At 41.4% G+C, this 24,626-nt stretch overlaps 1 protein-coding gene across 1 annotated transcript in view; it reads right to left on the bottom strand.

The window, feature by feature from the left end:
* Positions 1-22,883, bottom strand: part of WASL (WASP like actin nucleation promoting factor) — a 52,263-nt gene extending 29,380 nt beyond the window's left edge. Inside the window, exon 1 of the mRNA XM_054847956.1 lies at positions 22,433-22,883. Coding sequence (XP_054703931.1) covers positions 22,433-22,552 — 120 coding nt within the window. The 5' untranslated portion in view covers positions 22,553-22,883. The remainder of the gene's footprint in view (positions 1-22,432) is intronic.
* Positions 22,884-24,626: the final 1,743 nt, after the last annotated feature.

Genomic DNA, 24,626 nt, shown 5'->3' with positions numbered 1-24,626 from the left:
TGGTATCAACAAAAGGCTCATGAAAACACCTTCTGCCCGCAAAAGGTAGCCACAACTAGTCATCGCACATTTGTAGAATGTGATCACAGCAGCCACTGGTAGTTTCCAACTGGGCAGCAGATAGCTGTGTATTTTGATCAGCTTCTGGTGTGAACATTTGCTGCAGTAGCCTGTCAAGTTAATGACTTGCTGTAACTCAGTGTTTCTCAAAAACAGTAAAGCAAGCCAACAGAGACTGTGGCACACCTCATTACAAAAAAGAGCCATCACACTAGATTGCTTATGGTTGACATGGATTGTGAAAAGCTAAGAAATACAGGAAACTACAGGCATCAAAACATAGTGGACCAAAAGTCACAACATAGAGCAGTAGCAAAATTAAGGCTGTAACAGGATGTTCAGCCACCTCAGTATACACCAGAACAGAAAGCATTTCAAGACCCATTGGGATGGTTTTGTGTAGTGTTTACGTACAGCTGACAACTGCTTGTGGTGCAAAGATCAAAGACTCATAAAATTATTTTGGTTGGATGTGAACTTTGTAAGTCTTCCAGTCCAACCTCCTGCTCACAGCGAGGATAATTAAAAGCCTGGAGTTCAAGTTGCTCAAGGTCCCATCCAGTTAAGTTTAAAGGCTGTGAATCACCTCTGGGGAACCTGTTCCAGTGCTTAATCACTCCCATTTCAGTGCTTGTAAAAATGCAACTAAGTTTAATGTATTCTTCTAATGGTTTAATATTGTTATGGGTTACATGTTGACAGTACTACTGAAGACACACTAGCAGTGATTTTCAATCTTTTTCCAATTTTAAGAGTCACATTTTTCCAATAAAGGTGCAGAACCCTGCATACGTACATAATTTAATCACACATGACAGGTTGGCTTTTCTTAGTTATCCTTCCCAGCCTCTGGAAGTATCTTACAAATAAAACCAGGGAAAAAATAAAGACCTTGCCCTGTAATGTAAGAATACAAGTAGTAGCAGTTGTTTCCAAGCAGAGTAACCTCTTGAAAGAAAACAGGCTGATACACTGCCTGCAGGTTCTTCATGAAATCAGTCTTTTCCTTAAAGCAAGCATGTGGAAAAATTGTCCTCATCAATACTACAGCTGGTGAGAAGGTATCTGTGGCAGGTATTTTTTAAGACCTATGGTGAAAAACCCTATTATGGCTACGCCAACATGCTGAAGCCTGACCAGGTGATGCTGGGTGCTCCTGGGTCACTCATTTCTTCTTTGATATAAGACCAGGAAGATAGCCCACAGTTTGCTTCTAGGTTGACTGTTCAAGAATAAAGGGCTGTTGCTATTCATTGACATTAAAACAGTGGTAAGTCTTCCTTAGACAGCAGGGTTCAGGAACAGAGGCATGCTAATGTCAAGTACCACTTCACTGTGAAGCTTAGTGAGGTGTAACGCTAATCTTGACCACAACAAGGACAGGAAGCTTCAGTACCAAGGCAATCTCGAATAGCCTAGCATTATTCGAGTCAAAGAAGAAGATATGGAAACTCATTAAGATTCATGAATGCGAAAGACAAGAAGCAAAACTGAGAATACAGGGTAGCTAACCCTGTAAGATATTAAGAATAATCCACAGAAAAATCAGACAAGTATTCAGAACTCAGTGCCTGACATTTCTTTCTCTAGATTACAAGTATTCTGCAGAAAAAAATCCCAAATGTAGCACTGTCCAATCAAGCAGAAATATTGCTTGAAATCTTAGTTTATCTCAAAAAAAGCTTATGTTTATGCAATTATGCATTTAAATGTCAATACTCTTATAAATTTGTGTTATTCAAAGCAAACAAAATTGGAGTTCGACAGTGATAGTAACCTTTTTATTGTTCCGCTACTACCTTATCTTCAGTGTCATAAATATATGGAGCTTCCAAAAACGTTTCTGCAATGCTCACAGCTATGCATTTTCTCTCATCACTCTTAACACAGAAACATAAACAAAACCTGCTGCAGGGACCAGGCGCTGGAGCCTCCTCCCGTTCTCAAGGGAGGGCCTTCAGTGGCCTACACAACCAAGCTCTGCTGTCTCTTTCTGGCAGTTTGATTTCCCTTCTGCACAGTGGTCCTGTTTCAAGAGAAAATGTAGCTATTTTCTTGGCATTGAGGATGTCTCCTGCCATGTGGGAACAGTGTGTTCCCTTCCTGCTAGGAAGGGCTGATAACCCACCTCCTACAGAAAGCACGCGCTGCAATCTCCTCCAACCGTGCTTTTAAATGAACTGAATAAGCCTGCCACTATTCAGATGATCTCTAACTAATGAGGCCACATAAACAACATGCAAGTATGCTTTCCTAACAACTTCCACATTGTAAGTGGCAGAGGCATTCGCTAGAGTAGACCAAAGTACTTCCTAGCACTTTCAGAGAAACTTAGACAACTTGAGTTTAATTAGATTCAGAATCCTACAATATTTATTAGCATATAGAGTAGGCAATCCAACCCTCTCAAGTGTGGGTGTCTAGTATGATGGTTTAGGTGCAATTCAGGCATAACAGCAAGAAATACGAACACAAATCAACACTTTCACTAAATTTTAAAGGTCTCTAAGTATTCACAACTGTCAACTTGTAATTAATTACTTTTGGAGTTTTAGACAGGAAGGGATGGAGATACCAAGAAACAGCACAAGGAGACAGAAAAGACTAGTGACGCTAAAGGCAGACTGCTTTTGCTTCCTGCTGACACCTTCATCTGAAGGACTGCAAGGATTATGGCCCCAGACAACAGCAGAATAAGTACAATAGATGCATTTGACTGTCTTTTTAGCTTTTTTCCCCTTAAAAACAGTGGATGTGGCTATTTATGGTTACTGCACCTTGTAAAAAAAAAAAAAAAAAGTGTGATGATACTGTCTTGATAGTAGACACACACTTTTCTGTAGATAAAAATACCTTTCAAGAGCTCCACAATATTTGGCTACAAAATTAGATTTTAGTAAATTAGATTTTGCAACTCTCAGATTGGCTTATAATTTATGCCTTTGCACCAGGTTGACTCCAGGATCTTCACAAATGAGTCCAACGTGTGACAGTGTTTGTCCACTAATGATTTGGATACTTCTTTATTTGCAATTTGGGTAAACTGTGATTAGTTCAATTTTTAAAACAATTATAGCTGTTAAAAGGTACATTTGCCAAATTACTAAAAATCTTATCTTTAAAGACAACTGTGTATTGCAAAAAAGTTATCTTCAGATGCTACAGACAGGGTTTTAAACTAGTTTCCCATAGAAAGAAGAAATAAAGAACTTCAGAAGTTTGCTGGCAAATTTCAACAAGTTAAGCAGCTGGAAACAATCTTCTAATTTTAATGCCATTTAAAGGACATTATTTTCAGAAGATGGACAGATTGTTCCACAGACAGTTAACCTAAAGTAAAATTTCACATTATTTGAAAGAACTGACATAAGAGAGCCTTTTGTAAATACCCAATCACATGAGAAAAGCTTTATTTGGTGCAAGTTGAAAAATTACTCAGCTGAAGACACTGAGGCCTCACCCGTTCTCCTGTTTGTGAAATTATTTGCTACAATCATCAACGCTGTTCAATTTTAAGCTTAAAGCTTGCTTTTAATTCCTTATCTCCCATGATTGCACACTGATTTAAAAATGCACTACGCATAAATGCTAAGAAATTAATGAGTTTTTCCACCTATACATAAAGTTAGGCTATGCTAAAAATAAAGCCATGGCATAAGAGATGCTGCCTTTTTCTTATTTGAAGGGAGAAGGAAGAGAGGAAGTTCTTCTGAAATAGCAAAAAGCCACTTTGGGTATTTCCTATCATTTCTAGAACATGAGTATCTCAACCTAAGTTAAAAGACAGTTCTACACAACACATAACCCAAAACATTTAAGGAATCAAGGGATCAAAACTAATTCTAAAAAAAAAATTGTTAATACCCAAGAACAGATTCCCTGCCTTGTGTGCTGATCCGCACACAAGTCAGCTGCAATGTCCTCACTGAAGATCTTTTACTGATGTGGAGAAGGTACCAGTGATCACTAAGTGACGTTACAGCAAAAAAAGGATGAAACAAGGGACTGCTGTTTAACAAATCTAAACTCTAAGAGTGCTCGTCCAGACTTAAGTCTGCAGTTGTCTAGCAAAGCGATCCTTCACTCCTAGTCCTTCATCAGCCCGTTACAGAGACCTCACATTTTTCTGAGTGTCTTCAGATACAAGTTAATTTACATTTCCAGTACCTCCCAGAACGCCCAGTTCAGCCAGAGCTGGCCAACTCCTTTTCAAACACTCATTGCTCAACTGTGGATCACAGAAGAACAACAATTAAGATGTGGGTAAACAGCATAGCATATAAAACCAAATCAAACAGCACATGATTAAGAGACATGCTTTTATCAGACACAGAATAAAGATATTTTTAAATCCTGCAACCTCAGTTCAGACAACACATGCAAGACTTCAGCCTTCCAGAGATGACATAACCATAACCACAAGCACGCTCCAGATTATGATATTCCAAGCTATCTCACCTTAACAGATCATTTACCAGATGACATACACAACCGGTATGTTGTTTCATTGATGAACCAGCTGAGCGCTGTCACTTCCTGTTTACCTGCACAGCATCCTTAGTAGCTTACTCAGCTGCTTAACACAGCTGAAATCTTGGCTGGCCAGAAAGCAGCAGACACATGACAAAACACAATTATTTGTGTTCTGTTGTTAAAGTTATAAATTTAGTTACATTCAGAACAACAAAGTGTGCTGCGCACAGGCCAGCCACAAATTTCTCACTGTCCTACTGCCAGGGAGCAAAAATTCTCACTACAGAAGACAGACATTTTGTTTTGCAGTTTTACTCCCACCCTTTGCCTCCCAAGACACTCAGAATTAAGGCATAGAATGCTGTTCTTTTTCAAGCTCAGGGAATTTTTAGATGAAATGTTTAAGTCTACCTTTCGATTCTGAACCATTTTAAATTAATCAAGACTCCCAAGACTAGGATGATCCTTATACAAATACAGCACTGTACAGATATGGAGATTAACCGTTTCTCGAAACTATGTTTTATGGTCATCCACAGAAATTGCAGATCGGTGTTTCAAGCCATACAGCTTCAAGGCAAGAATCATGAGTTTCATGCAACCCATGGGATAAAACTGGAGCTCGAATCCGTTTTGTCCTGCTCCACTGCCTATTCAGCTATAAGGGAAACCAGCTCCTTTGACTCAACGTTCCCTTCTACCAGCAACCCATTACCTTCACGCACTAAGGTCCTCTTTCTTCAGCCTTCCCCAACCATTCCACTTGCTATGCAATATCATTTTTCTAGATGCTACATACTAGTTCCCTATTTAATGCAGGTTCTTATAAGCAGATCCTCACACCCACTTTGAACATATGAGAGTCCTTTGAGAAAATATGTTAGAATTCAGACCCTTATCATCCATAAAAACCAGAACAGGCTTGTTGAGGTGTTTTTTTTGTTTGGTTGGGGTTTTTTTTAAAAGAGTTAGACCCACTGTAATTCTTCAAAGACCCTCTTAATGGTCTATATCATCACATTCACAAGTAAAAATCTTCAGAACAACAGTTAAATTTATTAAAGAAAGGATGTGAAGCATGAGCCTCAGGAATTCCTGATTTATTCTGTTTCTGGAACGCTCATTAAATGACCACTTGAAAATGCTGTTTAGCATCTACTGGTACTCCCAGGTCTAGATTTAACAAAATAAAAATTAAAAAAATGAATAGATGCTTTGCAGAGCTGAGGTTTAGGTGAACTTTTATAATCTTTACACTTGAGGACAGAAAATAAGGAATTTTGAGTTCAGATACTTGAAGAACACTGAAATAAAACAGCTTAAGTTGTTTTAAAAGAAAAAAACTCTTTTATAAGAAAACATTACTTATGCCAACATAGAACAAAGAACCCCCTTCAAAATTAACAAATTTGAGAAAAGACTATTAGAAGTAAAACCTCTTTGAATAATAGCCAGCAACTGGTCTCGCAATCATGTATAAAACTTGTGTCCTGTTCCGTAAAGCAGACTCAATCCACTTACATAAAGGTACTTAGAGATGCAACCCCCCTCACACTACCACTGTGCCACAACTCAACATGTTTAATTCCTCCTTCAGCCGCTCATGTTTGAACAGAACACTTATGATAATTCAAGTCAGATATAAGGAAACTCATAACTGTACATATTTTTTTTACTATACTACCAACTAAGTCTGCTATGAATAAAGTTATTCCCAGTTTTAAGTCTCAAAAACTAGATATACTATGGGGAAAAAAACAGCATGAAGATGTAGTAGTTATATGATCCCTGGCCATATTCAAAGCTCATTCCAGGGATACAATGCTAAAAGCTCTTTTGGAGTAGAGGACATACCTAATAGTGAAAGCATCAGCTGAATGTTTGGAGGACTGCTATTTTTCATTTAGCTCTGGCAGTAGGCTGTTGCATGATGTTTGCATTTATTTCTCCCCTGTACCTCAGCTTACTCAGCTGTAATATGGAGATATGAACCTCTACCTCTGTAAAGTGCCTTGAGACCTACTGATGAAGAAAAAAAAAGCATTATACTACCACAAACAGAAATCCATTATTTTTGGGGGTGTGTGTGTCTCCATTAACCTTTGCTATTAGCAGAGAAGATAAGAAAGTTTAATTTCCTCATCACTAGTGTTAATTTTCTCCCCAATGCATGATCATTAATTAATACCCGATAACCTGGTCACTGTTGACTGTTTTAGATAAGGAAATGGAGAAATTCTTTTACCATGAGGGATGCCCCTTGAGTAAAGCGACATTTACTACAGCTAACAGTTACAATTGTCACTACCTGTATGGCCTCCTCCTTTTTAAGTCCAAAGCACTGCATTTACCAATGCACTGTGGAGGCCAAAAAACACTTAAGTTCACCTGTGTGTAAACAATCTTTAGTACTGTAGAAGCAGTGTCACAGAATGGTGGTCTTATGTGGCCAATTCTATGCAAATCTTGGGCTTAAGGTAAGTCACCTATTTCCATTTTAGGGAAACCACAGCTATAAATTCTTTGCAATAAACTTACTAATGCTTCTGTAAGTCAGAATACTTGTTATGCAATATATTTAACACTTGATTCTTAAGATGGAAGAATAAACAGCACAAGGCACGTGACTCAAAATTAGTGGCGAAAGAAAAAAAAATTTAAAGAAACAAAAGTAATTTCCCACCTATCTGGCAATTCTCAGTGGTGTCTTCCATGATAACCCTAAGCAACGAAGTCCACTGAAGTCTTAGTACATAAGGATTGAGAAAATCATGAAACCACACACCAAAAAAACCCCCAAAAAAACCCCAAACCAAACCCTGATGCCAGCAATACCAGACGAACAAGATAATCACCTGACAAAAGCAGTTTTGAAAACTAGGCACACTATCCTAGTTCCAACACTGCCCCTCAATAAGGGCAATCATCACGCCATACATCTAGGTTCTGTTATGAAGGGTTAAGGCTACATAATAAAAAGTGCTAAAGAGATTTTAGTTTAGCTTTTGGCATTACTACTCATGACTTAGAAAAATGCATTATGAGCTTGCCCTCAGTGATATCCTATAGCATGGGCTCTGCAGCTCAAGATTTGTGTTTAAATTCTCAGGCCAGCTATTACAAATTTTCAATTTCTACTATGCAAGAAAGGCTCCCCTGTACAATTTGTGTTTGTTACACTCTCCCCTTGGAGTATCCAAATTAATAGTACAAAGGTAATATTTGAGTGTAGTTTATTCATGAAAAAAAATAATAAAGAAAGGAATTGCTGAGTTTGCAATACTCAATTTTCAAGGCAAAAAAAGAAATGGATACAACTGACCTCTGCCAAGCTAAGTTCAGATGAAGAACAATTTTGAAACTCAGATATTAACAACGAAGTTGACAATTTCCTCTCTGAGCTTACTACCCACTACCCAAAAATAAATGCACAGAGGGCTGCTGAATGGGAAAGCTCCTTCCCTGAAGCCAAAATTCTTCCTCTGTAACTCCGTGAGGTGTCAGAACATCACTTAGCATGAGGTTGCCTGTCTGCTGGGCACAACCAGAATCGCGAAAACTAAAAGAATCTACTCATTTACAGTTAATGATGAAGTGTTTATTTATACAATAAAAACATTGTAGAAAGAGGGCAGCAGGACATATTTTTCCTCTGCACTCAACACTTTGGTGTTCATGACCAGTCACCAGTTGAAATCACACAATACTTATTTCTTCCTTCAGTGCAGAGCTGGTAGTACAACTTCACATAGTGGTTCTAATGAGCAACCATAGGCAGAATTGAGGAACAGGGGCAGTGATGTTGTTCTCCATCTTTTATTCTTAAATATTCCTATGTTTGGACAGGTCAGAACAAAAGCCTCCCCACCAAAAAAAAAAAAGAAAAAAAAAAAAGAAAAAGTATTATAATTAGCTTTCCAGTACTGTTGTGTTCCTGTTCATAACTTGTGAACATTTTCAACAGCAATAATAAATACACTACATGAAAAGTTAAAAGTATGTACTAGCCTGAATTTAGAGACAATGTAAAAATTATTTCACTCTACTTACAACAGTACTGAAGTAGCACTAGATCCTGTGTGAGAAACAAAGCTTACAGTAAAGAAAATCAATATTGATTAGATCAATACAAGAGTTTAGAATCCATAAAGTCACACCAATATAACTTTAACACGAACACAGTATCTTAAGATATTTTAAAAACTCTTAGGACAGAAAATATTTGTTTCAAAAAACATTTAGAAGAAACATTAGGTCTGAAACTGACCTTTATTCTCTTTGGTGAGTATTGTCTGAATTAATGAAATACCACAAGTTGAGCCAAAGTAATAACTGCAATGAAAAAGATCTTAAGATAGCTTTGCTTTTGATCCCAGTGAAAATGAAATACTGAAAACAATCAATCTGTATTGCACTGGCAGTCCAATCAGCCAGTATCATTACCCTAATCAAGCATCAGATTTGAAGCAATACATGCTTCAGTTTCTGAACTATTTTTCTGCAAGTCTCTGAATCTGTTCTGGAGCTGACAGTGAGGCTAACATGGCTCAATGTCACTGCTTCTTGCTGCTTAGGAAAGCTGGCAACAGCCTTACTGTCAGGTCAAGTGTTTGTCACTTTTCTGAAAGCCTCCACTTAAGCAATGATAAGTTACAGTGCTTTTATGACAGTATAAAGACAGCAGGTATATCGTTACACCACACTAACATAATAAAAGTGTTCATTAGAACTGGTTGTAACCATTAAACAGGAAAAAAAAGGTTATTATAGAACCATAATATGGTTTGGGTATGTCATTAATAATGACATACTGATTATTTTTTTTCAGATGTGTAACTTAAGCCCCAATGACTGAAAGAAGGTACCCCTTGTCAAAACAGATGCTAGGTTTCCAGTTTTTGTATGAATATTCCCTTCCTTTGTGATCAACCAACTACACCAATTGCTCTGAGCACCTGAACAGCCTCAATCTGTAAGCACAGAAACAGAAAGCTCTTGATGTTGAGTATATGAAAGACAGTATCAGTCCCAGGAGTATAGAGTTTAGAGAAAACAAGCTGATTACCCCATTAAGACAGAGTTCAAGAAAAATGACACTCTACTCAAAAGACTCAATATGAGTCTAGAAATTCCAGTCTCCTGGAAGAAATAATCACAGCAGTGGGACCTACATAATAGTAATGCATTAATAGGTTGCTAGAGGTTCAGCATGGTAAATGCTATGAACATCGGGTTAAAGTCTGTATAACTGGGTCCTCAAAAGATCTAGGAATTGAATTGTTTGCCAGAAACTTCAACATTATGATACAAACACTGATGATCTTCCTGCAGGAAGATAGATGGTGATGGGAGTGTGCCAGTAACACAGCTAGACCTTGAGCAAGTCTGGGGGAAAAAAAAAAATAAAATATCTTGACTTCTTGGTAGTTCAGAATCCACTCCTGGGAACATGGACTATTTACAGAAGATGAAGCAGATTTACAGAATAAATTGAAAGGCTAGCCAACTTCACTGATGAAAGTGTTCCGTAGAACATTTGTTATTCACAAGCGCATCCTTCAGAAGAAAGCCTCTGCCATCCACCATGTGATGTGCAATATGATACAGAACTTGCAGTTTTGTTAGCTGATGTGGAACTAAGTTCTCTAAATCTGCCAAACCCCACGTAAAAGCTTCAGTTCTGCAACAAACACTACAGTCCTCTGAAGAATCCTGGAGTCAAAGAAGTGACATGTCAGTCACCTCACTTCAGGACCAGGTTACTCTGAAAAAGCAGGGCACCACATGGCACTTCAACAAAGCGCCCAAAGCACCTGAAGTGAAAAACCAGCCTTGATGATGTCTGGCAGACATCCTTATTTATGGCTGGTTTGTTTATTTGGAATAAGCCAACTATGTAACACCTTTTACTAATTCAGACTTGCATCATAGTGATATTGTCTCTATGTGGTGACCTTGGAGAAGTTATTTCCAGTGATACGCATATTGGTACTGCGTCATTTCATTGCTAGAGCAATTATCGCTGCCACAATTGACATGCAAGTCACCATCCTGAAATTAAGACTAAAAGCACTTCACTTCTAAATCCATGATGGATTGTCCTCTCCCTTCTATTCTGAAGCAAAGGCTACCTGCTGTGGGAGAACTGCTCATACAGCACCAAGCATGTCCAGGGATCCAGCTCCTGCCAGTGCCAACTTACAGAAGCAGACATTGGGAAAAAATATGGCTTGAGGGGGAAGAGGAGACCACAGGACACTGGGGGGGGGGGGGGGCGGCACGGGGGGCAGGAAGATAAAATAAAAACTTCAGGTAAGCATCTACAAAACTGAGGAATTTAAATATTAACAGATCTAATGGATGTGGAAGACAGAACTGAAAAGGTTCCTGAGCTCACACCTTTACATCCTAGACAGAATCAATGATTAAGGTGAGACACCAGAATGGAGTGCGTATGTGATAATTAAACTATCATGAATTACACATTTCACACCCTAGAACTGTGTCTGGAGCTCGAGTGGAAAACAAAGCGTTACATCTGAACTGACAGAAGACTGCTTAAACACTCCAAAATGCAGCTGCAGGGAAGATTCCAAGATACCTCAGCACATCCCTGGAGTTTCTGAAGATGCACAGAACTTTTCCTAAATCACTTACAAACTACTCATTAGAACAGAAAGCTCTAGACAGGAATTAATTTTCTCGGTAGGCCAGCACTCTGTAATCAAGAAGTACAGTAAGTGAAACACAGCAGCCCTTAAGGTCACCCCTGCCGTACCTAATGCAGTCTGTAGAGCTATGGCTACAAGTTAGCCAGATCTCCTTACCGGAAGGCAAAATAATTTTTTTTTCCCTCCTGAAATCAAAGAAGAGGATCAGGAACCTTTTGATCCTGTGTTCTCAATATGTCAGATGCACTTGATAATTTGTCCACTGCAGTAGGTCGTTACATGCACAGACACACTTTTGTCTGCTGGAAACTTCTAGTCACCTGCATTTTCTCAGGTTTCCAAAGGCAATTTCTAGGAGCAGAGAAGACTGAATTTTGTTGCTGGCAGGAAAACCAAGTTTGATTCTGGCCTGATGTCAAAGAGGACAGTTATGAGAACAGCAGCAGAGCTGACCCTTATTCTGTGATGTACATGCTACTGACAACGCTAGAACAGATACCTCACTTCCATCTCTCCATCCCCAGCACTACAGTTGCTTTTTGTCTCCTGGTAGCTTTCACCAGTTGCACAAATATTAGTAACTAGGACCAGGGGCACTTTCTGGATCCGATGGCAAGTGGTACAGCAGAATGCACATCTGCACAGAGGAACTCTCTCTCTCCTCCCAGCACAACACAAATTGGGTAAGGCTGGCCCTACCCATACCGTGTATTAGGACCTGTGTTGACACCATTCTATTCCCAAAACCATGCTCATTAATTTGGGCAAGTACTAGCTAGCATTACCCAAACCTGTGCCAGGAAGTGTGCCAACAAATTAAACACTACAGACAGTCACAGAACAGTACCTGAGTTCATGCTACTGCCCTTCTTAGCATAAATATGTTAGCACAGCTGGCTGACAAACCAGAGGTGAGAGAAATGACAAGATGCATCCTTCTGCCACTAGGCTTCAATGTACCCTGGGTGGGTATCTCACATTTTGAGACTGTCGGTTCTGGTTATCAGGGACAGAAAGGTATGGTCCAGATAGGTATGGCCAGTGTGAGGGATGGACACCCTGGTTACACAGTGTGAAACTTGGAACAACAGCAAGAACACTTTTCGTCATCTAAGCAACCCTCATCTGAACAGTATTAACAGAGGGCAAAAGAACAGACAGGATTTGTTGTTTACAAGCAGCAAAGGCCAGAGATGTTCAAAGAGACCATTAAGGAAAAGTCTCAATGAAGACCTGAAGCACTGAGAGAAAGACCTCCTAAACGACATAAAAAGATCAAGAAATTTCTCATGAAATAAGATCTACATCTCCTGGAGAAACACTTAGCACCAAATCCATCTTCATTCATCCTATCAAACAAAACTGTAATGCAAATAGGTGTGTTGCATGTTGTACACGCTTGAACTAAGGCAAGGAAGGGCATGCTCTGTGCAGAGATACAGACGCAGTAACAGTCACTCAAGTATATAAATATTGATACCTAAGTATCATATGGCACATCTCTCAAAGACAAAACTAAAATAATTTTTTTTAAATAGATAAGTGGTTTGTTGAATCGCTACCGAATGCAAACAGCATTTTCTGTTGCAATAACACTTTAAAACCTTGAATAGTTTTATTTTAAAGTTCCAGCTACACAAACTGAGAACAGCGCTAACAGTGCAGTATAACACTTAGAGGCCAACGTTGTTAACAAAGGTCAAAATGACACCACCTATTGTATGGCTACAAAGTACTGGTTGATATAAAATTGCAAAATTAAGTCCCAAACCTATATTTTTTTGAAACTGCTGATTGCCAAGTTACTAAAAATATAAACACTAATAATTCTGTGTGCCCAATTATAAAATGAATTTCATAGCTGAGATACTCTTAGCTACAGACTAAAGGCAAATACAGAAAACACAGCTCTGCATTTTAATTATTAGAAACTACTGCTTCCTTCTTTGTAAACACAAGGGGAAGCTTTTGCCCGTGATATTGCACAGAACACATACCACTACAGGATGTTCATAGTTTTCTTCCTCTTTTCAGTTGACCACAAAAATCAAGCACAGTTTTGCAGAGAGAAGCCTATTTGGATGCCTTTGTGTATATTTAGTGTCATTAGCCAAGTGATGTTTCTATTTGCTTTGGCTGACTGAGGGGGAGTAAAGGAAAAAAAAAGTCTACTTACAAAGAATGACCACATCTTAGCTGTGCTCAGAGAGCTGTCACATGGTTAGAGGCGCAGGAAATAACTTGCAGTTCACTTAAAGCAGGACTAAGCAATTCTGTGGTTTCAAATCTGAGTCTGCAGAGTTGCTGAAGCTGTATCTTCCAGTATACAGTTTCTTAATATAGCAGCTTATGAACTGGAGAGTCTGGTCCTCCCTGGAGAAGCAGCAGTGGAGGGTAGAGCGGTGCAAGAAGCCTGAGGAATATCATACTCTGGTTTTTGCCTCCCCCTCTCTTATCAACCAAAAGTTCTCTTTTCTGTAGCAACATTAACAATGACTGTGGGCCAGTGAAGATGAAATAGGAGAGAAATGTCTAATGGCCATATCTCAGGCTGAAGTGCACTCTGTGTATGCAGCGGCAAACAGCTGGCTGACATAGACTGTCTTCTCTCCTCATCTCTTTCCTCATGCAATGCTCTGTTGAGTTAGAAGAATACAAGCCATGTCTATCCCAGCACTGGGTATGGGTACGACTATGTGTCTGATGAGACACAAAGTTCATCAGCAAGAACAAAGCACTTGTAGAACTGAGAAGTATGGGTAAGGGAGTGGAGGGAAGAATGGTGAGGAGGAAAGACTTCTACCTGGAGGTCTTCGTGCAGATTATGGATGCAGCAGCTGAAGGGAGAAAGGAAGATCCTGGAAGCACTTGAGGTAAAGGAGGAAGAGGAAATAAGGGGAGGAAACCCTTTTGCTGGCACAGAAGGATAGAAAGTTTGTTTAAAAAAGAGCATGTGTGGTAAGAGAGTGCAGGGAGACCCTGATGAAAGCTGAGACACAAGATTCAGAGGACACAGGTCACTGTGCAGGACTTTAAAGCAAATCAGCATTATGGGGCTTACAAAAGAAATAGTGGTTAAATTGATTCCTAAAATATTATTACCAACTTCACCGTAATCTGCTGTATAAAAATCTTAAAGCTTTATTTTCTACATAGAAACTAACATTTTTTTAAAGTCAACAAATTACTACTTCTGTTATAAAATGTACTAAGAAGGTTGCAAAACATGTTTTACTTTCTTTATCCCTAACATAGAAATATACTAATACAACAAATTAATACTCATTTGTTTTCTTATCCACAAACCACATCCAGATAAATAAATCTCTTGGCTGTCACCTTGAGGGGGGAGAAAGCATTTACAATTTAGTGCCAAATTCCCATATTCAAATATTCTTGTTGTTCTTCAGCCTAGACAGTAAGACAAGTACTAGGCCTAGTTACTTAATACTCAGAGAATGTTATTTAGGAATCCATATTTTAACTTAATCTTTCTTGTAAATAATCTCACCAAGTGCTGGCTAACTTTCAGGAAAACCATCATCAATAACACTTGAAGTAAATGCATTTTTTAAAAGTGTTTGCAGTCTTAGAGGCAAGAGCTATCTTTCCATAATTAAATAGTTCAAATAATGAAATACAGTTTTCTTAGCTTTTCAAAGAGGATAAAGCCACATTTTCTTTCATTAGGTTGGTGTTTCTCAAATTGCAGGCACAAACAAAATATGCCTGGTGAGCACAGATATGCTTCCATATAACTATACCACTCTGATGCTGCATAGTGGTGAATTAACAACGGGAGATGATAAAGGCAAAATAACACATTCACTTTGAAGGTAAATGAGAAGAATGCAGGGGAATTTTGAATTACACATAAAGTTCTGAAGGGGAAAATGATGCATGAAACCATCTTACAGAAATGGAAACACTTACAACCTTGATTGGCAAGCCTTAACGTGATCTTTCAGCTTTAAGCTAGACACACAGGAGAACTGGAAAATGCACTGTTTCTCAGAAAACTTAAAAAAGTTGCCTTAGACTGAGGACTTTAAGGATAGCCAAATAAACAGTACAGGGAAAACAGTCTCACCAAGGTGGGGATGCATGTATGAAAGCAAGTGCCTAAGGTGAGCTGCAATCTGGAGATCTGACAGTATGTCGTGGAGCTCCGCAGTAACAGTTTCCTTGCCAGCAATGGTCGTCTCCACAGAACATTAAGCCTACAGGAACTGAGTAATTCATTTAATGAACTTCTTCCAGAATCATACTCCTAACATAGGCATTCTGATTTGAGATGCCTTAAGTGTCATTCACTACATAAACACAAAAGAGTGTCAGGAAAATCATCTACCTTTAACTCGCAGGTAGTTGAAAATACACTACTGAATTTGAAGAATTAAGCAAGTTACCAGCTTTCTAAGAAAGTGTCCCTGTGATTGTTTGCATTACATCTCTTTTTCCACTTGGCCTTTCTAGTACACCGTTCCTGTCACATAAAGATTACAACACGCTTCAGGATCTTTGAATTTAATTGCAGCTGTCCCTGAAGGTAACTGCACACCTACTGTGCCCATTTTATTGGTTATCCAGGCATAAACAACATGTCTGGAAGCCACAGAAGTTAGCGTGGCAGCTTTGTTTCTCAAGGTATTTGCTTGGGTACACTATCTTGTACAGCATCTGAGTCATGTCCTGGTAGAGTGGTCTGTTTAAAACCACCCAGGAAGATACACTTCTAGTTCCACTAAATCCACTTTGTGTGATTTACTGTTACAAATAAAACAAACTGGCCGATAAAAAAAATCCCTCTGTGCCCAAGTAACACATAATACCAACATTTCTTGAAGAAATTGTACCTTAATCTACCAATAAGCAACTCTGTCTAGTGCCCATGACACATTTTTTTAACTTCCTATGTTTTATTATCTCGGTATTAGGTCATGAAACCTTAAGCCTCCTGCACTATACCAAGTTTTATTTCTGTACTACAAAGATTCCTCAAGAGACGAGCCTATGAAACATGCTTACTGGAAGAGAGGACACCATAAATCTTACCACACCGCTTTAAGTGAACAGCAAACTTTTTCTGATGAACTGAGTACTTAAAAGCTCACCAAACCCCATCTCCACTGCAGACACCTCTGCCTATAAAAGGTCAATGAAAGAATCAAACCTTTTGTTGCATTAGTTAATGAACTACTGCAAAGTTCCTAGATAACACTCACTCATCATATACGAACCACTTCAACACTTCACTCCATTCATTCCAGCACTGAGCTAGGAGCTGCCAGTGGCAATTGCTGCCATCGCTGGCACCTGCAGCAACTACTTACCAATGGTAGCAGTAAACAAGTTCTTAATTCCAGCACTACTAGAGACACTAACAGTAGAGCAATAAAGGTCATAAGGAGCTCTACAGAAAAGACAGGAAAGGTGGGGGTTTTTTCAGGCAGAAGTACCGGAACTCCACCAAGAGATTTGAGTTCTAAAGTTATAACATTCTCCATTATCATCTTTTTACCCTGAAATAGCATGGTATAAGATGGATCTTACACACTCTACTTGCTACAAACTGGGCTTATACTAAACCTTTGAGAACCCCAGAAGAAACATTCACAGAGGAAACATTCTAGTGATAAGAGATTCAAATCAATATTTATCATCAGATAATGCAGAGAAATCACATTAATTCTTCAGTGAAGGAAGAACAAAGTAGAGTCTTTCCATGTACATATTTGCATGAAACAGCAGACTCAATCTTTATCTTCTAACAAGAAACTACCTCTTCCTTAAGTGTTCTCCTAAGCAAGTGGTATCTGGACATCTTGGTGGAAATCTTGTAGTCAAAACATGACTGTTCATCTAAATCCTATATTAAAACTGTGCTCTTCTAAATTACTCCACCTCATTCTTAGCCATGAAGAACTGGTAAGTTACAACACAACAGCCTGTGACTACAAATTGTTTTCATCCTGTTGCGTCTGTACACTACAGATTCCAGAGCACGTTATCAGGAGCATGAGCGGTATACTTGACCAGCTGATTAACCACAGAGATGCTATGAGACTTCCGGCACTTTGCTACCTCCAAAACAGAGGAAAGATCTACCAAGTAGCTCAGAAGAGAAGGCAAGAGCACTGAAGCCTTAATAGATTGAGGGACTTGTTCCAGGCCTATGTTACTAGATCACCTGCTGTTTAGCAACACCTAGGACTTCATAACAGAGATATACAGTGACTGAAATTTGTAGTAGGACTCACTCTGCATGTCAAGACACATTTATGTGTCTAGCACATGAGCTGCAAGCATGGTCAGGAGAGATTTAACCACTACAGTTACTGAAGCAAAGACAGAAATTCAGCTGATAATTGTTTGTTTCTATCTTAAGGTAAGCTGAATAGGAGATTTAGATAACAGCCAGTGATGTCTACTGACAATGATGGGATTTTAACATCTAAATTTCCGTCTTTTACTCCTGAACCAAATCCCACACTTTGTGAATTGATGCTTTGTCTCAAATACATACAACTATGAGATGCAATGCCTTGTAGAGCGTTCACACGTGGTCTCAAAACATTTCTCACCCATGGGTAAATAATCTGTTTACAGCATAGTTCACTATTTCAGCTTAACAGCAAGCTGTGAGGAAAACAAGCATGAGAAACACTTTATGATAAGAAACCCTACTGTAGATACATGGAGGCAGTTTGAGGATGATGGCTCAGCCACTTGATCTGAAGAGTCTGATCTGACCCGTTCACGTGAACATCAGTTTTTTTGGTTCAGAGAAACTGTGAAAAAACAGAATAATTCCCTCTAGAAGGGAAGATTATTGCTGACAAGTTCTTAAGGGAAGTGACTCCAGTGGATACTTGTGAGGCATCCGAAGATGTTACACGTCTTTTGATAGAACAGGACAGACCTCAAAAGAAATCCAGCCATAACCCTTAATATTCTTCTGTTCCACAAGACCGTATACTTTACACTTTGTCTTCTCCCTCTGCATCTCATTTAAAGACACATGCAAAGATGAGATAGCCACCACTGAACTGACTCAGTTCTTGCTATCTGTTCCAGAGATAACTCCCTTACAAACTACAATCTCAACCTTTTTTCAATGTACAGCCTGCAGCATAAACTCAAACTGAAGAGTCCCAACACTTCTCAGGCACATGAAGTTGCCCATTACTCAGACCTGTAGTCCACCTTCAAGTCTTAGTTCATGCTGTTTTCATACGCCCAAGTAATCTTACAAGTCCTTTCTTGATAAAGCCTTTAATTCTTATCAATTAAGAGTTATAACTGCCATTCACATTTTTATTTTGTTTTACCTTAACTATTACCGTAATTTGTCCTTTGGCTCTGAAATACAATCTTATTCTGGTCACATGCACTTTAAAAGCAGCCAAAACAGTTTTCTTAGTTTACTGGTGTGTCACTTTTTGCATTCTTTCCCAGTTCCTGTTTACCATATCAACCATGGCAAGACCTTACAAATAACAATCTATTCCTAGCCTTACTCATTACACCTTATGCAAGTGTTGAGTCCCATTTCTAAGCCCAGTATAAAACATCCATACTCCATTACCTACTTTTATCAAGTACACACCTGTCATTTTCCTTCCTAAGGCCTTTCACACATATGCAATTATTTCTACAGAATAAACCAGTTTTTCATCAGTGACATTACTGACCAATATTAATCATGCAAATTATAAAAGTGCCTTCTTTATTAAAAATTATTAGTGGGACACCTAGCATTTGCTTTTCCTTACAGAACTCATTCATTAGGACAAAATTAACATGACCGATTTATAACTAAGCAGACTTAGCAAAAGCTTCCAAGTTTGGCATATGGATGAAAATATTTCATTAATATACACAAAAGTAATCTCATAGCTCACCTTAGCATGTTTAGATAGACTTCTATTTCTACATTATGATAAAAACGTTACTGAAAAATTTCTGCAGAGACTAAATTTTACACCTAACCTGGATAACAAATGTCATATACCTGAATGAAAATTAGTTACACGTCTAAGCAACAACGAAAGTCCTAAAGGGCTACCTTATGCTGGATACACACTGCAAGCAGTTCTACATTTGGATTCATATTTCAACCAAATTAACTACAGCTGCAGCTTTGACTATTAGCCAGTGGCTTTGTTTTGAAAACCTCATCTGTAATGGGCAAAGGTATTTTAATTGCTTATAGATTCAGATAAGCATTTTACAGCTCAGCAAGTGGCCGGGGGCGGGGGGGGAGTAAAAAAAAAAAAATCGGTAACCTTCTGTATGTACATTTGCCTACTGGTCAATGAGATTCCCAAGGTATCAGCCTCAGCAACACACGCAGCATGATGGTTCTTCACCACTTCCCCCACTCCCAGGTAATTTTTGTGTTTACCAGTCATCATTACTTAAGATGCCATTGAAATGACGTCAGTATTGGAGTTCATAGGTTGCGAGTACTCAATCAATATTAAGTTATTTGATAAATTCCTTTGCCTTTACATTAAACAAAAATTGAGTAGTTGAGTCCTCAATGTTATTTCAAAGTAGCTGCCTTGTTATCAGTCAAAAACAGAGTCAAAGGAAAGATTGTTGAAATAAATCAGGTCCAGAGCACCTCATGCTTTCTTAACCAAGCCCCTCAGGACTGATACCAGCACTATGCCTTCCGTAAGAGCACTATAAATTATTACTACAAAAAGAGCATTTAGGATCATAATGTCTCAACTGTTCCTCTAGTATTCATTTCACTAGTGATCTAAACACAAGATCAAGTCAAACATAACCTAAAGTTATGTCGATATGGCAGATGCACATCACATCCAGTAGCACATCCATGCCCCACACTGACAGAAACACCACCTGTAGCAGCCAGGCAGCACAGACAATTCAGCTGATGAGAAAGCAAGCTTGTAGCATCCTATGAAACTCACAAGATTTTCCTTTCTTAAAAAGTAGCATTTACAGTCTCAAGTTTCACTAATGAATAATTCAAACCAGGATATTAAGAGATCAAATATCATGTACATTACAGCAAAAAGGCATTTATCAGCATAGCATGCCAACACTGAGTCAGGCTAGAAGGTCAAGAGCATCAAGAGTACCATCGGGCTCTGACAGACAGACATCGTGGATTCAAGTTAGTCAGCCGAAGCTGTTACCATCTCCAGGTGCCCATTCCACTTCTCTGATAGACACTGCCCTCCAAGGGACAGAGATGTTCAATCTGTTCATGAATTAGTTTCTGAATTGTCACCATTTTTGGCCCATGCATGCCACAGTAAGCCAAAAAAGCCTGGTTAAATATCTCTAGAGCTTCAACATTCAAGTCCTCAAGATTGAGCAGAGACCCTCAATTATAATAAGATGAGCCTATGCTTAACCTAGAGAGCATATAGGGCTGGGGGAAAAGAATGGGCCACAACTAGAAGAACCTCAATTGGAAAGTCATCTGAGATTCAGTGAAAACCACAAGAACGCGTAGTTTCAAGAAAAATACCAAACAAGTCATGTCTACGAAACTATCAACCTGTCACGAATCGCATGACTTCAGATACTGTGAAGATACTTGCCTCCAAAGTCTGTTTTCAACACATTATTCATGCAAAAAAGTTGAGAACTTGAGTAGGTGAGTGTTACATCTGAGTGTAACAAAAATCAAAAGCGTGTTCACTTGACAAGAAAATCCAAGTCGTAGGAAAACAAACTAGAAATCAACTTACACAAATTCATGCGCTATTTTTTAACTTTAGAGAAAAGTTTGGGGTTTTTTTTGCAAAGGAGCTAAACATATGAAATGTGTGCCTGAAAGTAGTTCAATTAATTGAAAGTGTTTTCTAAAAATTTATTACTTTTCAAAAAACATGCTTTATGGTGTGTCTTTCTGATCCGTTTAACTTAGTTACTGTGACAGCATCTTATTTAACCCATCCCAATGTAAATATCACTTACTTCCTGTTACTACATCTTGTGCTTTCCTTGCAAGTCAGTTTGATCAACAACAGCATTTCAAAGTCCAACGAGTTATGTGGAATCATTATGACTCCACAGATATCCTGCTTTAAATCACAATTTTAAGTTCACGAAATATTCCTCATAGCATTACAGCAAAATGCACAGCGCCTAACATCAGTATGCTAGGTGATGGACAAAAAGCATCAGAAGACAGCCAGGTAAGTTAATTTTCAATGGCTTCCAAATGGTAGTTTTTTTACAAAAAAGAAGCTTTTTTATTTTTTCAAAAATACGGTTTTTGTAAAAGCTGCTTCTTTTCTGAAGAAAGTGGTTAACTTTTGAAGCCCTCAAGTAGATCTTTAATACCAATAAACACAGTTTTATATTAACATGCAGTAAGGTCTTCTGAAAACAAACTTGCCGATATACCCGGTAACACATTTACTACAAGGCTTTTTCTTCTAACCATGACGTTGCCTTGTATATATATGCACGCATAAACAGAAAAATATGCACTATTTGAGTCGCATTTGAGTATCTGAAGCTGTTGTTTAGGCTAGAAAAAGTTCAGACCAAATCCAAGGCAGGCCTAGCACTGATACGAGCCTTCCTGCAACTTCATCAACATTGCTTTGTTGTACCGCAGGTGCACTTGGGGCTCGTCCCAGCCTCGTCGAGCAATTGAACTTTTTCCCCCTTGCCCCGCGGCTGCTCCCTCGCTGTCCAGTTCCCCCCGCAGAGCACGGGTGAGCCCCACCGGCCGTCCCCCGGGAGCTCAATGCCGATGGACCGGGGAGCGCGGAAGGACGGAGCCCGTACCGGCGCTCCAGGCGGCCTCGGAGCCGCCCCGGTGCGCACAGCTCCAGCCGGAGCCGGTACGGCGGAGGGGGCGAGGCCGGGGCCGGTGCTCAGGGTAGGCAGCCCCGCCACCCGTGCTGCGGGCCGCGGCCATGGCCATTCATTGCCCCCAGCACTCCCGCTCCGCTCCCACCGCCCGGGGTGCTGCGGGCGAGGCGGGCAGGGAGCGAGGCCTGCGGAGGCCGTCCCTTCCCGGGCGTCGGGACGGGGCAGCGGAGCTGGCCGGGCCGGCTGAAACTTCCGCAGCCCTCAACTTCCCAGCGCCCCAGCCGGCCCGTCCTCACACGCCCCCTGCCTGCCCCGGCGCCGGGCCCTCCGCGCCCGGGGTGGGGACGGGCTCGGGGTCCCCGGCCCGGGAGCGCCCGCGGGCCGCCCCCTCCCCTCCGCCGCGGGCCGACACTCACCACGCATTTCTTGCCGAGGAAGCTGAAGAGGCTCTCGTTCTCCTGCGGGGTGAGCAGCAGGGAACCCACATTGGTGACCCGCCGCGGCTGCGGGGGCTGCTGCTGCGGGTTGCCGCTCATGGCCGGGGCCGGCCCGGCGCTCCCCTCGCCGCCCTGCGACCGTTGGCGCCCGCGGCCCCCTCCTCCTCCTCCGCTGCCGCCGCGGCCTCACAGCAGCCGCATCGCGGAGCCTCCCTCTCGGTGCCGGGGAAGGAGGGAGGTGGAGAGGGGCGGCGGGGCCTCAGTCAGCTGCCGGCGGCCCGCGAAGGGGACGCCGGGGAGGGGAACAGCCACGCCGGTGCCGCTCCGCGCCGGCGGCCGATCGCGCCCGCCCCTCCGAGAGGCGCTAAACTTCCAACTCCAGCCCGGCTCCGGCGGCCGCACGATCCAACATGGCAGCGGGGACGGGCGAGACCACAGAGCACTGCAGGCAGAGGGGAGGCCGGCGAGCGCGCTGCCGCCGCGACCATGCGCCGTGCGGGGAAGAGGGAGGGGCACCGCCTTCCGCTCCCGCCCCGCCGGGCCGCGCCTCAGTAGCCCGCTGGTGAGCGCCGCCGCCCGCGCTTTCCCCCGCGGTACCTGCCAGGCCGGCCTGGTGGCTGCTGGGCGGAGACGGAGAGCAGGGGAGGAGGAGGAGGAGGAGGAGGAAGAAGAAGAAAAAAAAGAAGAAGGAGGAGGAGGAGGAGGAGGAGAAGGAGTGGTCGCCGCCGTCCTTGCCCCCCGCCTGCCCCGGATAGGGCCCGACGTGATGCCGCCGCACGGCGGTGATCGGCGCGGCGCTGCCCCGGAGGCCGTGGGAGCCGCCGGGGCAGGGCGTGAGGCGGATCGCGGCCGGGGGCGCCGCTGGGTGCTGCGGGCGAGGGGCCGTGAGCCGTGCCGGTCCGGGGTGCGGGGAGGCCGGGTCCCCGGGGGAAGTCACCCGGAGCGCCAAGAGGTCCCGAAGTCCGTTAAACGGCAGCGTTGCCTGAATGCAGCTCGTCACCGAGCGAGCGCGTGGGGTGCCCAGGCCTCACGCAGGGCTCCGGGGACGAGGAAACCAGAGTGTGTTGGAAGCCCTTACATTTTTAGTGAAACCTGATTTAATTTGTAACTCAAAAATATTTTCACCTTTTGTGACAGAAAAGAAAACGTTTCTTTTCTCATGGTTTGCTATAGAAATTACCAAGTTGGTTGTATTACTCCCCGCCGCATTGCGTGGGGCGGGAAGTTCGTGCAGTCCTGGCGGTGTGCAGGGAGGCAGGAGCGGGGGTGTCAGCCATCACGCTGCCTAACGTAGGCTGCTGCACTTTGAGGTGAAATACCTAGAAATAGTAGGAGGTACTTCAGGCTCTCTGGGGATCAGCTGCTGAGGAGAAATCATGTCTACAATCAGCAGCCTTTGTCAGCTAGATTTCTCTTCCCCCTGCTTCTCTCCATGTGACAGCAACTAGCTGGGGTGGAGGTTGAAGACCTTTCAAAGCCTGAAGATCCAGAGCACAGCTACCTTATGCCCAGCCTGGCTTTCAGCTGCACGAAAGAATTACTCGTGCTTCTTGTGCGCAAAGGTGAAAACCAGATGTCAAAGTGAGCACCTTGCTAGTTTTCTCAGTGTTTTCAGGTGAAGAATGTGTTTGCTGCACATCCTCTGTCCATCTGGAAGGTGCTAAAGCAATCCCTCCCATGGTGATTTACTTGGTATTGTAGGAAAGAACTGAAGAAGCACAGGAGGAAAACCTGTAAGCAGAAGTCTTTGTACGAAGCTGTACTGACTTCATACCTTCCAAAAGATCAGGCGGGAACAGATGGCAACCCCTTCTACTCTGCATATAGGCCCTTTTCCTTGTACTTAAGAGCCTGTAACTGTGACTAAAAGTGTAAGGAAGGGAGAATATGGTGGAAAATCCCGATCTTCCAGTGTAAAAAAAAATAATAAATGCATATAAAGGACTCCTCAATCTACAGATCTCACAGAAGTGGCTTGGGCCTTTGCTGTAAAGGAAACCCAGTAGGAACCAATGATTCTGAAGTACTTTTCAGCAATCCTAGGCTCTTCAGTTTTCATTCGTTTCTTGTGTAAGTATGTACATATTTTAGTGGAAGGGGAAATATTTTAGCTAAAGAATATTGGCAGCATTACACTCGTTGAAAATATACATAAAAAGATAAAACACGTGGA

This window comes from Grus americana, chromosome 1, assembly GCF_028858705.1.
Source record: "Grus americana isolate bGruAme1 chromosome 1, bGruAme1.mat, whole genome shotgun sequence".
In the NCBI taxonomy this organism is placed as follows: Eukaryota; Metazoa; Chordata; class Aves; order Gruiformes; family Gruidae; genus Grus; species Grus americana.
Note: the sequence above shows the minus strand (reverse complement) of the source record. Positions and strands in the feature narration are given on the sequence as shown.